The sequence below is a fragment of the Pteropus alecto genome, unplaced genomic scaffold (assembly GCF_000325575.1).
Source record: "Pteropus alecto unplaced genomic scaffold, ASM32557v1 scaffold97, whole genome shotgun sequence".
NCBI classification, from domain to species: Eukaryota; Metazoa; Chordata; class Mammalia; order Chiroptera; family Pteropodidae; genus Pteropus; species Pteropus alecto.
In genome coordinates this window covers 521,949-537,449 of record NW_006439713.1, presented here as the reverse complement: position 1 = coordinate 537,449, position 15,501 = coordinate 521,949, and the positions used below count along the sequence as shown (strand labels likewise).

General features: G+C 63.0%; 1 protein-coding gene across 2 annotated transcripts in view; it reads left to right on the top strand.

Moving 5' to 3' along the window:
* PDE9A (phosphodiesterase 9A) overlaps window positions 1-11,084 on the top strand; it is a 49,055-nt gene extending 37,971 nt beyond the window's left edge. The window contains exons 10-18 of one of the 2 annotated variants that reach the window (XM_025050212.1): window positions 201-305; window positions 504-586; window positions 1,692-1,848; window positions 4,553-4,666; window positions 6,674-6,778; window positions 7,519-7,647; window positions 8,026-8,121; window positions 9,522-9,597; window positions 10,470-11,084. In XM_025050212.1, the coding sequence (XP_024905980.1) occupies window positions 201-305; window positions 504-586; window positions 1,692-1,848; window positions 4,553-4,666; window positions 6,674-6,778; window positions 7,519-7,647; window positions 8,026-8,121; window positions 9,522-9,597; window positions 10,470-10,480 (876 nt within the window). In that variant the 3' untranslated portion in view covers window positions 10,481-11,084. Of the gene's footprint in view, window positions 1-200; window positions 306-503; window positions 587-1,691; window positions 1,849-4,552; window positions 4,667-6,673; window positions 6,779-7,518; window positions 7,648-8,025; window positions 8,122-9,521; window positions 9,598-10,215 lie in introns of both variants that reach the window. The other variant, XM_025050213.1, reaches the window with a different exon arrangement.
* The last annotated feature ends 4,417 nt before the right edge of the window (window positions 11,085-15,501 follow it).

Below are 15,501 nucleotides of genomic sequence, written 5' to 3'. Positions count from 1 at the left end.
TGGCTCCTCGGATGCCCTCTGGGGGCACCTCAGGCCTGGAGCCCAGGGTGAGAGCCCGGAGGAGCCCAGCCGGTTCCCACGCCCGCCGTCCAGGCGCCCCGTCCTGCCTTCAGGAAACAGTTCAGAGGGCGGCCTGGCGGGGGCAGTGCGCCTGGGGCTGAGGGGGGCGCACAGCTCAGCACCACCGTCTGGCCCCGCAGCTCTGCGTGCACGACAACTACAGGAACAACCCTTTCCACAACTTCCGGCACTGCTTCTGCGTGACGCAGATGATGTACAGCATGATCTGGCTCTGCGGGCTCCAGGTGGGTCTGCGGGGCCGTTGCCGGAGGCCGGGGGAGCTCCCACTGGGGACGGCCCCACCACACCCAGGGGACCGCGTGGGGCCCCCAGGGGCTCCTCCGCCCGTCAGCGCCCTCCTCACTACCCCAGAGAGCGGGTGCCGCAGGGGCTTCGTCCTGCCCGAGTCGCCCATTTACCACCCCTCACCCTCCCCCACCCAGGAGAAGTTCTCCCAGATGGACATCCTGGTCCTGATGACTGCGGCCATCTGCCATGACCTGGACCACCCAGGATACAACAACACGTATGTGCACATTTCCCTGTGAAGGGCACTCGGCTGCAGCCCACACACAGCCCTGCCCCAGGCAGGGGCCTCCGAGCCCCACCTCCCACAGGACATAGCGCCCACTGAGGCCTGGTCCAGGCCTGGGCCTCCGAGCCCCGCCCCCCAGCCACACAGGACACAGCGCCCACTGGAGCCTGGTCTAGGGCCTTGGGCCTGGGCACGCAGGACCCTTCCAAGTTACCGAACCCCAAGAGGCCGCCACGCCCTACGGTCCAGGCTGCGGGCTGCACCTCTGCACAGGCAGAGCCCCGTGGTCCCGGCCTTTCTCCCCCGAAGTGGGGGTGACGCCTGTACGCAGGCAGCCCGCCACACCCCATCCTCTGGATCCGGACCCCCACCCCACAGCAGCCTCCCAGCCTTTTTCCAGCCAGAATGAGTCAGGGGCTGGAATTGGACCAGGGGCACAGATGACCTGAGGTCAGGAGGGGCCCACGGGGGTCGTGGGGTCTTTGTGGGGAACATTGGTCCGGCTGGGGCCAGGGGAGGCACAGAGTCCCACCCCACCTGACTCTTGAAGTCCAGGCCGTGTGGCATTGGTTTGCATTTATAGTGACGTCACTTCTACAAAATTTGTGCGTTTGTGCACTGAACTTTATTGTGTGTATGATGACCGGAAATGTGCCCGAACGCCTTGCTGCCTCCTGTCAGGGCCAGAGTGGACTTGAGGTGTGGGAGCCCTTGGGCGCCCCCACCCTCACGGCACAGCCACAGTGACGAGCTGGCACGGAGGCCGTGACCACGGCGTCTGACAGGAAAATGCATCCTGATTCCTCTCCCAGATGTCTGCCCTTTGCGCATATTGAATCTTTTGCAAGGTGCCTTAACGGCCAAGCTGATCACCTTCAGGGCTACGCGACAGGGAGCTGAGATCTACTGTGCTGCCCACCTGGTGGGGCCGCAAGACCTGGATTGCTTCGGTCCGTGGCCGCTGGGAGGCAGGCAGCCAGGGCAGCGTGGTCGGTCCCTTCACCACCTGCACACCTCAGCGTCGTGGCCCTGACTCGCAGGTGCCCCCCAGCCTGTGCGGGCACCTGACGCTCCCTGTTCCCACCCCTGGCTCCAGGTACCAGATCAACGCCCGCACCGAGCTGGCCGTGCGCTACAATGACATCTCACCGCTGGAGAACCACCACTGCGCGGTGGCCTTCCAGATCCTCGCCCGGCCCGAGTGTGACATCTTCGCCAACGTGCAGCCGGACGGGTTCAAGCAGATCAGACAGGTGTGCGGGGGCAGCTCAGACAGGTGTGGGGAGGGGCAGTCAGACAGGTGTGTGGGGACAGATGAGACAGGTGTGGGGGGCAGTCAGGTGTGTGGGGGCAGAACAGAAAGGTGTGTGGAGAGAGGGCATCCTGGACGCAGAGTGAGGCTGTCGGGGGCGGCGGCGAGCGCAGCCACGCGAGACCCTCCTCTCCAGTGGCCGAGGTGCCCAGAGACTCCTAGTTACGTCGCTGCCCGCCAGGTAGGCTAGGGAACCGGCCTCCTTCCCACCTCCTCCAAAGCCACGTAGCACCCCGAGAAGAGGTGCTCGCCCTCGGCATGTGGGCATGGGCCCCACTGGCCGGTGCCTCGCATGCTCTGTTGACCCTGACCCTTTGAGGTCAGCCTTTTCTCCACCCCGCAGCCCCAGGAGTGAGGCTGACGGAGGTCAGGTGACTTACCCACGGAGCACAGACACACCTGCTGCATCCAGCCTAACAACGCTGACCACTGTCCCCTAGCCCCGGGCTGCTGCTCCGTCACCCCATGACCCAGTCGGCCCCTCTGCCCACTTCAAATAAGCCACCTTCCACTTCTCGGGCACGCTGGGCCGGGGGTGAGAGCGCCCATCATCCTGAGCCGGACACTTCCAGCTCACCCCGCTGTCCGCACGGGAGGTCCCACTGAACGCAGCTCTGCTCCATCTTCTGTCATCAGGGAGGGCAGATACCAGGGTGATCTCCGGGCAGAAGGTAGCAGGTTGAAAGATAGCCCCCCGCTGCCAAAAAAACCAGTGTGCCCACCTCCCGACCCCAGCACCGCGGCTGTGCCCTGCTGGATAAAGGGTCTCCGCTGTTGCCATCTGAGGGCTCTCTGGATGAGCTTAGCCTAGACTACGCAGGCGGGCCCTCAGTCCAACGACGAGTGTCCCTAGACGAGACCGAAGAGGCAAAGACGCAGATACGTGGAGGAGGCCACGCGGTGACAGTGGCAGGAACACGCCCAGGACCGCCGGGGGCCTCCGGAAGCCGGGCAAGGCGAGAACGGACGCTGCCCTGAGCCCTCGGCGGGAACCTTGGTTTCAGACTTCCGTCCCCCAGACCTGGGCCGGATCACCTCTCTGTCCTTCCAAGCCATCCCGTCTGTGTGTGCGGTGGCCTCAGGACGCTGGCACGGGAGCCGCCTTTTGCCGCTCTGCGGCCGAAAACGTCACCCGTTTCACGTCTCCACATCCTTGCTCCAGGATGCACCTGGCGAAGTGTCTGTGACCCACTTACCTCCCTCCCGGAGAAGTGACAAGCTTCACCGTATCAGAGGACAGCACTGTCCCCCGACCTGTCCTCGCCCCCAGGAAGTTCAGGGCTAAACGCCGGGCTTGATCGCTGTCACTGTCGAATCACCGGCTCCAGGGCAATGCTCTCCCTGGTCCCAGGCTGTCTGGCCTCTCCCCCAAGTTTATGGACCCGCCCAGCAAGCACGGGCCACCCAGTGCTCTGATAAGCCCTAGGGAGCTTTTCCTTGAAGCGGGTAAGGGGCAGATTCCAAAGGCCAGGCACTGCCTTAGCCACTGCCCTCGATGGCTGCCCAGAGACCTGGACAAGGACCAAAGCAACCGATGTCCCCATGCTGTGTGACTCTGCCCTCCCCGGGAGCACCTCCGAGCAGCATCGCCCCTGCCCAGGAAGGAGGCGCCTGCAGGAGTGGCCACCCACGATGGGCCCCTCCTCACGCCACCCACCATGGGGACACACATCTGTCCTGCCTCACACACTTTCACTGACATGAAAATGTGACTTTTTCTGAGGGCAAAATCAGCTGTCCCAATTTTTAGTAATATTTTGTCACTGAGGGCTAACGTCCCATGGGCATAGATCTTTCTCGTTACACAGGGAAATCGCACAGGTGGCGGCTCACCTCCCCAAAACACAGCTGAGGCTACTATGCCGACTGGTTCGGGTTCTGCATTTGATGCTTGTGGTTTTATTTTCTTGGAAAGGTGGATCATCATCCCCCAAACATTTACGAAACACACCTCTGAGCTGAGGTGTGTTTCGTAAATGTTTGTGGGATCGGTGTGTGGGTGGATGGACGGATGGACAGACAGGTCGTCGGATGAGTGGACAGGTGGACAGATGGGGAGATGGATAAATTGGTGGGTGGGTGAGTGCATGGATGGTCATGGTTTTGAATTATGTTACTTCTAGACCAATCTTTGATGAACAAGGTGATAAAATATTTAACATCTTCATTTACAGGTCTGTTAGTAGAAAAATGCTGTCATCCATAATCATAGTTTGATCATTCTCAAGCAATGTGAGCACATATGGTCGCATACAGATTAGATAATAGGAAAAAAATGCCCTTGGAAAACTGGTCATTGACCCCCCAACAAGATCTGGGAGAGACAAACCGCATCTCTGCTTACCCAGCCGAGGGGAGGCATCGTCCTGGCGGGCCCGGACGCGGCCGCTGCTTCTCGGGGACATGGCCCACGAGGCGTCAGGCGCCCAGCTGGCTTGCGCCCCAGCCCTCCGCCCCCACTCTGCGGCCGGGCAGCCTCCCAGCCTCTCGTGTCTCAGTGTCTGTATCAGAAAAACGAGGACGTTGATTCTCAGACACACGAAGCACTGGCACGAAGATGGAACAGGACCATGCGGGCAGGGGGCGGGACTCGGCCCGCGCACACCCGGCAGCCGCCGTTGACGCTTTTGTCTTTCCCTGCTCAGGGGATGATCACGTTGATCCTGGCCACCGACATGGCCAGGCACGCAGAAATCATGGATTCTTTCAAAGAAAAAATGGAGGATTTTGACTACAGCTGTGAGGAGCACACGACCCTCGTGAGTAGACTCGTCTACCTGTTTGGGGAGGGCTGGTGAATGGGCTCTCCCCCCGCCCCCCACCCCCAGCTCAGCCCGGGGCGTCCGCAGAGCCGGGGTCCCCGTCGCCAGTCTCACTGGGGAAAGCCGCCCGCAGGGCCCCGCTCCCCATCCTCCATCGCATTCCGACCTGAAGGTGATAAGCGGGCGAGGAGAATCCTCCTGCTCTGGTCTCCCGAGGATAAGCGGCTCCCCCCGTGGTAGCAGCACAGCCCCACAAATCACGCCGAACGCCAGCCCCGGGAGGGCGACGTGGACCAGGCGGCCAGGGCCCGGGGCCGGGATGCTGGCCCTGGCTGGCCCCTCGCCCGGTGTTGGGAGCATCTTCCCCAGAAGCCTGCCAGGCGGAGCCCCGAACCGCCTGCCTTCTGGAGTGAGGGAAGGGCCGGGAACCGGGGGAAGGGCTGAAGGGTGGCCGTCTCCTCGAGGCTCAGCGAGGCTAAGCCAGGCGCCGAGCTGAAGGCAGCCGCCCTCCCGGACGACCGGCCCGGCGGATTCGAGGCCCACGGGCCTTCACGCCCAATCTGCCTCAGACCCTGAGTGGCAGCCAGTGCTCTGACCCCAAACACTGGCAACTCCAGGTGGCAGTCATTTGTGCCAGAAGCACGGCAAAGCCAGCAGGCGCCAGCCCTCCACAGCCAGTCCCGAAAGCCCTCACCTGGCCGGTAAAGGTGCAAACGCTCTGGCCTGGCAATAGTCCGCCGGAGGACCCACTGCGTGCCTGGCCCTCGCCAGGCTCAGAGGGGGTTGTCTCCTCGGAGGACGAGAAATGCACCCACCTGGGAACAGCACAAGCCGGAGGGTGGCCGGGAAGGCTGGAGGGAGGGGCCAGAGCAAGACCTGGAAGGACGCATGCTCAGGAGTCAGAAGCAGGGACGGCGTGGGCTGGGGACACAGGCGGACAGTGCACAGGGTCCTGACAGAGGACCCCGGACAACACGGGAGGACACCGGGCTTGAGCGCCGAGGACGGAAGCCAGCGCCACCTCCGGCATGGGCGCGGCTTTGCCAGTTCTGGGTCGGAGGGCACGGAGGGGTCCAGAAGATGCCCACGGGGTCAGCGGGCGGCACCGCAGCTCCCGCTCCTGCGCACGGCTTGGGGACCCAGGCCGTGCCCCCCCTGCTTTTACATGAGGGTCCCTTTCACCTGGGGACCCCAGCACTATCCACCTTTGGTTCCCTTCTAACCTCTGCTTCCTAATGTCAAGTAAACTCAAAAGAGTCTGGAGACTTTGGCTAGAAATAAACGATGAAGATTTATTCTAGGGTCTTAGGGTTTGCAAACCAAAAACACGGCCGGGCAAAGCCCAGAAGCGTCTCAAAGAAGAAAGACAGGCTAAGAGTTCTTAGAGCAAAACGTACATTCGTGGGAAGAATCGGCCGTGCGTTCTCAGCCCTGGGACCGGTCAGGGCAGGTGTCGGGCGCCGGGCGGCCTGGACACGCGAACATTCACAGTCCTTTGGGGCATCGCCGGAGGCTCGCCTGGAGGTCTGGTGTAAATCCACGCACTGACACGGGACCGGAAAGGTCCTGCGTAAGTTCCCAGGCTCGTTAGGCCCTCCGGCCTCGACCTCCTTGATTCTAGTACGTGAGCGGCCTCGCCGACGGTGCCGCTCTGTCCGGTGTGTCTCCCGTGATCAAGAAGACTCCTGAACTTCGCAGCGTGCAGTGCGTGTGACAGGCGTCCGTGGTTCCCCTCCAGGCCCCTCCAGAGAAAGGTTCCGACACTGGAGGGGACGCAGTGACGCCCCCACCTCCCCGTGCTCCCCGGGCGAGGCTCCGGGTCTACGTGCGGACCGGACCGTGAGGGCAGCACCCCAGGGGACCCGCTACACCCTGGAGGGAGCAGCAGAGCTCGGCCCCTCCGCCCGCACCGCCCACCGCCACGTCCTCCTCGTGGGGTGGCAGGGCCACGGCAGCGGGTTCTGGTCTGCGTTCGATCACCTGACTCCAAGTCTCTTTTTCCAGCTGAAGATGATTTTGATAAAATGCTGCGACATCTCCAACGAGGTGCGTCCGATGGAAGTCGCAGAGCCTTGGGTGGACTGCTTACTAGAAGAGTATTTCATGCAGGTGAGAGCGTGTTATGCGACTGTTTTGTGCATGGCGGTCGAGCCCCTCTCGTTCCTCTTAGCCCCTCAAGCAGCGTCCGTGTCTGGCCCGCGACGGTCAGGCCAAGGCGGACGAGCACGTAGGGCAGACAGCCGGACGGCCCTCGCGGCAGACGCACGTCAAGCACGAAAGAGGTTTTAATTTGAGACGTGAAGGACGGTGACAAGCTGGAAAAGCTAATGGCTGTAGAGCTGTCACCTGTTACCACTAATTGAGCCACTGGTGGGGGCCGAGGGCAGGCAAATGGCCCGAAGATAGGGAAACAGAACCACAGAGGCGGAGGGCCTCCGAGCGCGGGGGCCACGCCGTCCGCCTGGGGCCGTGGCCTGCGGAAGCTCTGAGACGGGAAGCTGGGCCGGCCTCACGCGGATAACAGCGCCGCCCACAGCAGCCGGACGAATCACGGGAGAGTGGGTGAGGGGTGGGGGGTGTCCCTGGGACCCGGTCTCTTCCTGACCCCTCCACTCCGTCCCCCTGGGCGTGGCCCTGCACACCCCGCGGACGCCCCGGTCGGCCTTCACGGTGCTGTCACCGTCCCACGGAATTCATAGTTTCCGTGAATTTTCACGGTGCGGGGTGGTTAGCTCGGTTGTGGCCTGTGAGCTCCTCTTTCTCTTCCTGGAAGGACAGTGTGACCCTCGAGTCCCCCGGGCCCCATGGGACTTCTCTCTCTAAGCTGCTGTCTGCTGCACACCCCGCAGAGCGACCGCGAGAAGTCGGAAGGCCTTCCCGTGGCCCCGTTCATGGACAGGGACAAAGTGACCAAAGCCACGGCCCAGATTGGATTCATCAAGTTCGTCCTCATCCCGATGTTCGAAACAGTGACCAAGGTGAGTGTCTGTCAGCCCATCTGGACGACACGACAGTGAGAAACGCACACGTCCGCACGCACGTGCAGGCACGCGCTCCCACACACACTCACGGAGCTGCGGCCGCCGACCCGCCGGAAGACCCCCGCCAGCGTGTGGGGTCAGGCTCACCCGCCCCCGAGCTCTGGCCCAGCAGCGCACCGCAGAGCCTCTCCCTCGGCCCCGTGGAAGCGGGTGGCGGGCACGAGGGGCCCTGGCACTTTGGCCCTAGGCCTCCGATTCTGCTGCAGCCGGGCCCTGGATGGAGGCACATGCCCCATGTGAGCCACCGAGACACGTTTCCCCAGCGCTGTCTGTGCCTTCGCGGTGGCCTGTGGCACAAATCCGTGTCCCCCGCAGCTCTTCCCCGTGGTGAAGGAGATCATGCTGCAGCCCCTTTGGGAATCCAGGGACCGTTACGAGGCGCTGAAGCAGATGGACGACGCCAGGCAGGAGGTAACGGTGTGGCCGAGAGGGTGGCCGTCCTCGGGGCTAGCGGGCGGCGGGGCAGGCTCGCTCCACACCGCCGGCACCGCCGCGGCAGCCCCGCCCAGAGAGGCCAGCTCGGCCGTCAGGGAACCCGGTGCAGTTAGGGGTGGTCACGGTGGTGCCCGCCCAGATGCGTCAGCACCCACAGCCCCCACGGCCCCTCAGCGGCTCCCAGGCTCCCACCCCACCCAATAGCTCCCAGGGTCCCTCAGCAGCTCCCAGGCCCCCGAGCAGTTCCCGAGCCCCACCTCACCCCCATCAGCTCCCGGGTCCCACCCCCCAAGCAGCTCCCAGGGCCCCCCAGCAGCTCCCGGGCCCTACAGGTGGCTCGGCCTATCTGCGGGGTCAGGAGGGCAGGGCAGGCCAGGCCTGGCTGCAGGGTGCTCTGGGGGTCGACACTTTTCACAGGGCAGGTCCAGTTCACAGGCCCAGCACTGGAGTGGGGGCTTTCCACAAATCCCCAGGAGCTGGTCTGGCCAAGTTGGGGCCCCCTGCCTCTCAGGACCCCCGAGGACCTCCCCGCCCAGGATGTGGCCTCCCCTGGGTCCGCACTCCTGCCCCATTCTTCCCAGCGGCCCCGATGCAGCTGCAGCAGGCTCCCCACTGCCACCCACGTGCTGCCCCATCCGACCTGGGCTGGCCTCGCCCCACCCCCCTGATGTGCGGGGCCCCCTGCGATCACCGCCCGTGCTGCCCAGGGCCTCTCGCCAAGGCACCCCCACCCCACTGAGTGCCTGCAGGCACGTCCCACGCAGCTGTCATCTTCCTCGACCTGCCTTGTGCGCGACGCGGGACCCGGGTGCCCAGGAAATGCTATGGGCCACTGACGGCCCAAGCGGCCACCCTTTCTTTCCAGCGCAATTCTGCTGGACGGTCACAGCCAGGTCCATGGTATAAGGGGTGATATCCCGCTGGCCGGGTCCCCAGCAGCAGGGCTACGGGCCCCTGACTGCTGGGCCGTCCGCGAACCATCACAGTGAAGGCCTTGAGTCCCCAAGTCCCAGTGCAGCCGCCCAGTGGGGTCACCGGGACCCTGCAGGGTGCCATCCAGCCCCCCGAGAGGACAGACCAGAATGGGAGGTGAAAGGGACAAGGACCACGCACTCACCACTCAGCAGCCAGTGTGGGCTCGGGCCCGAGAGCGTGACTGACCACACAGGGCGAGGCCTCCCGTAGCAGGAGGGTGGCTGGCACACAGCCGTGTCTGAGCTCGCACGTGCGTGTGTGGGTGGGTGGGTGTGGGCGCGCACACTCCGAGCTTGCGGACAGCGGTCTCGATGTCACGTGTTAGCGTCTTCCGTCACGTAGACGGTCACTCACTCACCGTCCCCTGACTTTTGCCTTCGTTATGCTCTGTCCTCTTGCAGAAGACGACGGAGGGCCTGACGTGTGGGGACTCCGACACGTCGAGGGAGAAGAGCAGAGACGTGACAAAGAGTGAAGGTAACGCTCTGCCATGGTGACGTCTCGGGGCTGGGGACTCTGGCGGGAGGGAACATGAACACTTTCAAATGAGTGAAATGTTTATTCCTTGCTTAGTTAGAACGAGGCTTTGAAGGCAGGGGGCACACTTCAGTTAACAGAAAGGTCAGCACTTAGCATGTGTACCACGGCCAGCTCAGAGGGCTTTTCAAAAGCTTTTCAAAAGCTTTTCACGAAGAAAGCGTTTGCCGGCTTTGCCGTGAGCACAGCCCCACGCACTTGCTGGCACGAGCCATTTACTCAGCCCGTGCACAAGGCAGACCAGCCCATTCGGCCCCCTGATGCTGAGGGGACCCCACACACGTGTCTGAAGGATCACACGAGGATCCTTTATAAACCGATCAGTAAAGGACGGTTCGCAAAGCATTCAAGGTGCCGGGCATGAGAAACTGGGTTTGGTTTTGCAGTAGAGGCGGCGCCCGGCGTCCCACAAACCACACGGAGCTCGGAGTCCGGGCTTCGCCGATTGCTAGCCGAGTGACGTGCGGGGCGCCTCCAGCTCTCCGAGCCCCCCCTCTCCCCCGGCACCTTGATCGCCGAGGTGGAGGTGATGATGCGTGTCCTTGGTGGTTTCTGCAGTTCAATGAGCAGAGGCTCGTGCGCGGGGAGCGCTCGGCCAGCGCTGGGTCTCCATTGCGAAGTCGGATCACGCGTTTGAGTGGCTCAGAAGAAGGATCGCGATCGTTTCATTTTGCCTAAGCGTGTTCGACGGTGTGTCAGACGGCCCCGCTTCCCAAACACAGTCCGCGTCTAATCCCGTGACGTTGGCGGTTTCGCCTACACGTTCCAACCCCAACGAAAACAAACCGGGGGGCGTTTCTCGTTCCGAGCAGACCACGCCTGAAGGAGGCCGGAGCGCCCGCGGGTGTCCCCACCAGGCTGTCCTACGAGGCGGCGGGAAGAGCTGATCCCGAGCCCCAGGCACCACGTGAACCGTTTTGTTCACCGACACACAAAAAAAGAAACACAAGGAATTCTCGATGCTGTACAGAATTTTTATTTTTAAACTGCCTTTGAAATAATATATTCTTATACAGAAATGGGTACTGCACTTTTTCTTGGGTGGAGTTGTGCCGCGCCCCGTCCTCTCTCCCGGGGGGCCCGGGACGCTGTGCTTGCCCGCGGATGTATCTCGGAGCGTTTGTCCAGTGTGACGTGACGTGCGCATCGTGTAAACTCAGCATTAAATGTCAGGCTGCTGCCCGGAGCCCAAGGACGCGCGTGTCCTGTGTTTGTGAGCTGTGAGAGGGACGTTGGCGTCTGTGCGGGCAGGTGGGGACCTGAGGCGGCTCGGTCACCCTGTAGGTCACACACGCAGTCCACGCGGGACACAAACACCCTGCAGGCTGGTGCCCGTTTGCTGGGAGGTGGGAGCTAAACATTTAATTCTCAGATAAGAGAAGGAGCAGGTGACTCGGCGCGTTTGAGGGTGTCTGTCTCAGGAGACAGAGCTGTCCTTTTCTTCCCGCTTTGTTTTAGGGACAAGCACTGGGGACTTTCTGGGTGGCACTGAGCCCACAGAGAGAGACCCGACCCCGGCTTGTTGATGGTCAGGCTTCGAGAGACCACACACACCTCTGCTCTCTCAGACCCCCCACCTGCTTTAGACTCCTCAGTGCCTCCCAGGGCTGTGGGCCCATCGCTGCCCCTCCCCAGGGACAGATAACCTCCCAGGGAGCCTCCGACCTGAGGACTGACCGTCAAGGCCATCTGTGTGATCCACGCTCACGGCCGTGCCATCAGCTGGTTCCTTGTCCTCGAGCAGCTCCTCCTGGTGAATTCCGGAACGTTGCCCCCTCTCCGTGCCTAATTTATTTTTGCGCTGGGAGATTTTCCATCTCCTCCTGAATCTGGCCCGGCGTGGACAGGGGCCTTGGGCTCCACATCTCTTCCCGTGTCTGTGTTTTCATTTTAATTCTGCTACAGCCAGTACATACGGCAGCTTCGGCCAGAGTACAGCCAAACGTGGCGTCGGCCCGCGTGTCATCCTGCCGCCAGGGTTTATTGCCCGCTCCCCCCGCGGCGGAGAGCTCTCCCGACACCGGCTCCCCCGTAAGCGGTGCTCAATGAGGCCGGGCGCCCACCTCGCCGAACTCTGCCCCCGAATCGAACTCCACCCGAAGCTTTTTGAACTTTACAGTCACGCACACAAACACATACACAGATGCGTCATCACACACCCCCCCACACACACACACACATACACACGGGGCACAACCCCTTCACCACCCACCAGCCGGCCCCAAAGCCCGTGGCTGAGGCGCTGTCCCGCGGGCCAGCCTGCTCGCCCAGGGCTGGACGCCCCCACCTGGAGGCACCCACACGGTTGGCTGAGTGGGGGCCCGCGTGGGTGCGGCCGCTGACCGACGGCCCGCATGCAGTCAGCGTGAAGGGTAAGGCGTTCGGGCCGAGACACGGCCATGCACCACGGTCTCCCAACCGGGGTGGGGCCGACCGCTGCCAGGTGCAGCACGCGGTGACAGCCACACTGTCCTGGGACCGGCCACGCCTTCGTCACCTGCACTCACACAAGGCAGCAGGAGACGCTTTTCCCGTGGTTTTCTCCCCAAGAACTTGTAGGATTTGAGGAACGAGGCACGTGTCAGAGGCTGGATCTGGTCACCCACAGATCCTCCCAGATGTCACCCTTGGAACCGAGGTGATTCCCAGCCCCCACCCCCTCCATCAGGAAGGCGCTGCAGCTTTTCGCGATTCTGCTTTGACCTTGAATATAAAGAGAGAAGGAGAAAAGTCTACCACTTCGGCCCCGGAGGTGTCCCCCACGGCCGAACGCCCCCACCCACGGTCGCACGCTCAGACCACGGGCCTTCTGTGGCTTCCTCCTTCGTCAGGTCTGAAGCCAGCGACAACAGTCCTCACGTGCTGGCATCTTTAACCAGACCGCGTCGGAAGATCGGTTCAGCGTGAGGGCTGAGCGAACACTCCACACACGGAACCCTTAATCCCGGATGAAGACGGTCGGCGGGAACGGCCGCCTCTGGTTCAGAGCAGCAGCTGCTCCGGGTGGCCGTGCCACAGGGCTGCCCCCGCGTCCGTCCCCACAGGAAACGCCACCTTCCATCCTCCCGGGCAGCTGCGGCGCTGGGCCCCGCCCCGCCCCAGGCACCGGCGGGAGGGAGACGGTGAGCTGGGCAAGAAGGTTCTGCTCTGTGTCCCAGAGCGGCACCTGCTGTCGTGAGCGGAGGTGTTTAAATTTTAAATCAGACGAACATAGCTGGAATCAGGGGCAGATGAAATCGCAGCCCCGGAATTCGGGGGAGCTACTCTCAGTCATCCAGACGGGCTGAGTGAGGGTGCGGGGGACGCTGTCGCCCTGTGTGTTCAGGTGCGTTTCCCAGCTTCCTCGGGGGACTCCCAGCCCTGCCCGGCGGGGATGGGGACGTGGGGAGAACAGTGGGCCCCACTGCGTCTTGGGGCTCCCAGGGTGTGCCTTTGACAGAATCGGGCTGGGAAACAGAGCAGAGTTTGCCTCAGGCAGGAGCCAGGTCCTGTGAGGGGTGAGTCCCCTTGTTACTGACTCAGTTGTGTCCCCCCAATACTCATATGTTGAAGCCCTAACCCCCAGCCCCCAGAGTTCGACTGTGTTGAGGTCTTTACAGAGGTGATTGACTTAAACTTAGAATGAGGTCACGGGGTGGGTCCTGCTCCAGTCTGGCCGGTGTCCTTATAAGGAGGTAGTCAGGACACAGACACAGAACAACCACGTGGGGTTGTCGGCATCTGCACCCAAGGACGGAGGCGTCAGGAGGGACAGCCCTGCCCACACCTGACCCCGGACTCCAGCCTCCAGGATCAAGAGGAAATGTCTGGTTTAAGCTGCCCAGTCTGTGGTGCTTGGTCATGGCAGCCCTGGGCCACTCGGTCAACCTGTCACTATAACCAGGCGCTGGCCGGGAGCTGCACACGGGGTTGCTCAGGACAGATCGAAGCTGGTGGCTGGCGGGCAGCGGGGCGGCATGCAGGCCAGGCAGCGGCCCTCCTCTCTCTGGGCGTCTGGGAAGGGTGTGCGGGGTGAGCCGCCAGCATCGTCTGCGTCCCAGGCTTGGACGCTGTCACAGGAAGCTGGCCGAAGGGCCCTGCCAGCTGGGAGACCTGCGGAAACATCTGGAAGCTTCATCTCTCCTCGGGCCAAGCAAGGCCTCGGAGAGCTTCCAGCCCTTAGGATGCAAGACACGCGTGGACGTGGGGAGAGAGGGTCCAGGCCATGTCCGCCCTGCGGGGTCTCGCTGCCCCAGGACGGAGGCCGGCCCCGGGGTCATGACACGCGGGGCGGCCGGGGAGGTTTTCGTTTACCTCATGGTTTCCAGGCTTCCCACGGTGACCGACTTGACTTTTATAAGTAAAATAAATAAATAAAAGTTATTTTATTTTAAAGATGGGCCATGGGAACGGCATGACTATGCGGAGAAGCTTGGTGGAGGATGGGGTGGGGCAGACGAGTTTCCTTCTGCACCCTCAAATCCCCCACACCAGCCCGGGGCCTCGCATCCCCTGCAATTCTCAGTAGCCCTGATTCCAAATAGCGGCCCCATCATGTTTGTCACAGAAGCATCCAGGGTCCCTGAGCTGCGTTTCCCAAACCTTCAGACGCGTAAGCGGGAAAAATCCCTTCCCAGGTCATGCACTCGCTCCCCCTTCTGAAACCACACGGTGCCCTCTGCCTGTGGTGGTCCCGGGCCCCCGGCTCTGCCGATGCCGGCCCTCCTCAGGGCGCTGGGGACAGTGAGAACGTGGCCTGGCCTCTGCGGTGGGCTCCGCCCTGCCCCTCACCCTCCTGCCCACCCCCCCGCCCCCCACGGCCCTCGGAGTGCTGGGTGCCTGCTGGGTGTCCCCGCCCCCCACGGTCCTCGGGGTGCTGGGTGCCTGCTGCGTGTCCGGGACCTTGGAGCCCGTCTTCAGCGGGCCCAGCTGGCTTGCAGCACAGCCTGCTCCGCAGTCACACAGGGCACTGGGGGTGTGCGGAATGAGAGCTCCAGAGTCACCTCTGAAAGACCAGCGGCCTGCGGAGGGGACAGAGAGCCCCAGGCGGCTGGGACGCAGCCCTTGCTGCCGGCTTTCTGGGGGAGGCACCCCGAGTCCTGTCAGATAGGCCCCATGGCCAAGATGAGCAGCTGGCCTCGGAGCTCAGTGGGAGCATGCGGAGGGCGGGGGAGGGGAGGCCTGGGTGCAGGTGATCTGGGGGGGCCCTGCAGAGGTGGGGCTCGGCCGTGCTGGAGACTGGAGGCCAGGGTGGGACACATCCGGTCGCCTGGGGAGAGATGGCAGCTGGGCCCAAGGACCGGGCTTGGCAGTCAGTCGCAAGAACGAGGGGGAGGTGTCCTCTGTGGTCACCACCACGTGGACTTGGGGCTGCCCGGGCCCACTGCGCCTTGCGCCCTGCCTGGCTGTGACGCCCACAGGAGCCCGGCCACCGGGCCTGCCCCGCAGCCCTGCCTCTCGCCGTGAAGTCCCAGCAGCCCAGGGCAGGTTTGGGGTGACGCACGTCGTTTAGTCGATAGGCACCCAGGAGACGTGCACCCAGGCCCGGCCCTGGTGGCTGGCGCCTATTAGGAGCTTGGACACTTGCCAGATGAATGAATTTGCGTTCGTGGCCACTCACCCAAAGAACCACATCACCCTGCAGAACGTGCGTGTGGCGGTACGCGGGGCACAGGGACACCAGCGTGTATGTGTGAGCATGTGCTTGTGTGTGCACACGTTTATGTGCACACGTGTGTCCACACCGAGCCTCCCCGCACACCGAGACACGGGAAATTAAACGACGGGGAGGTGCCGGGCATTCGTCCTTGGCACGATTTCTCGGATCTGGCAGCGAACAGGGTAACATAAGGAACGTTTGGGCTC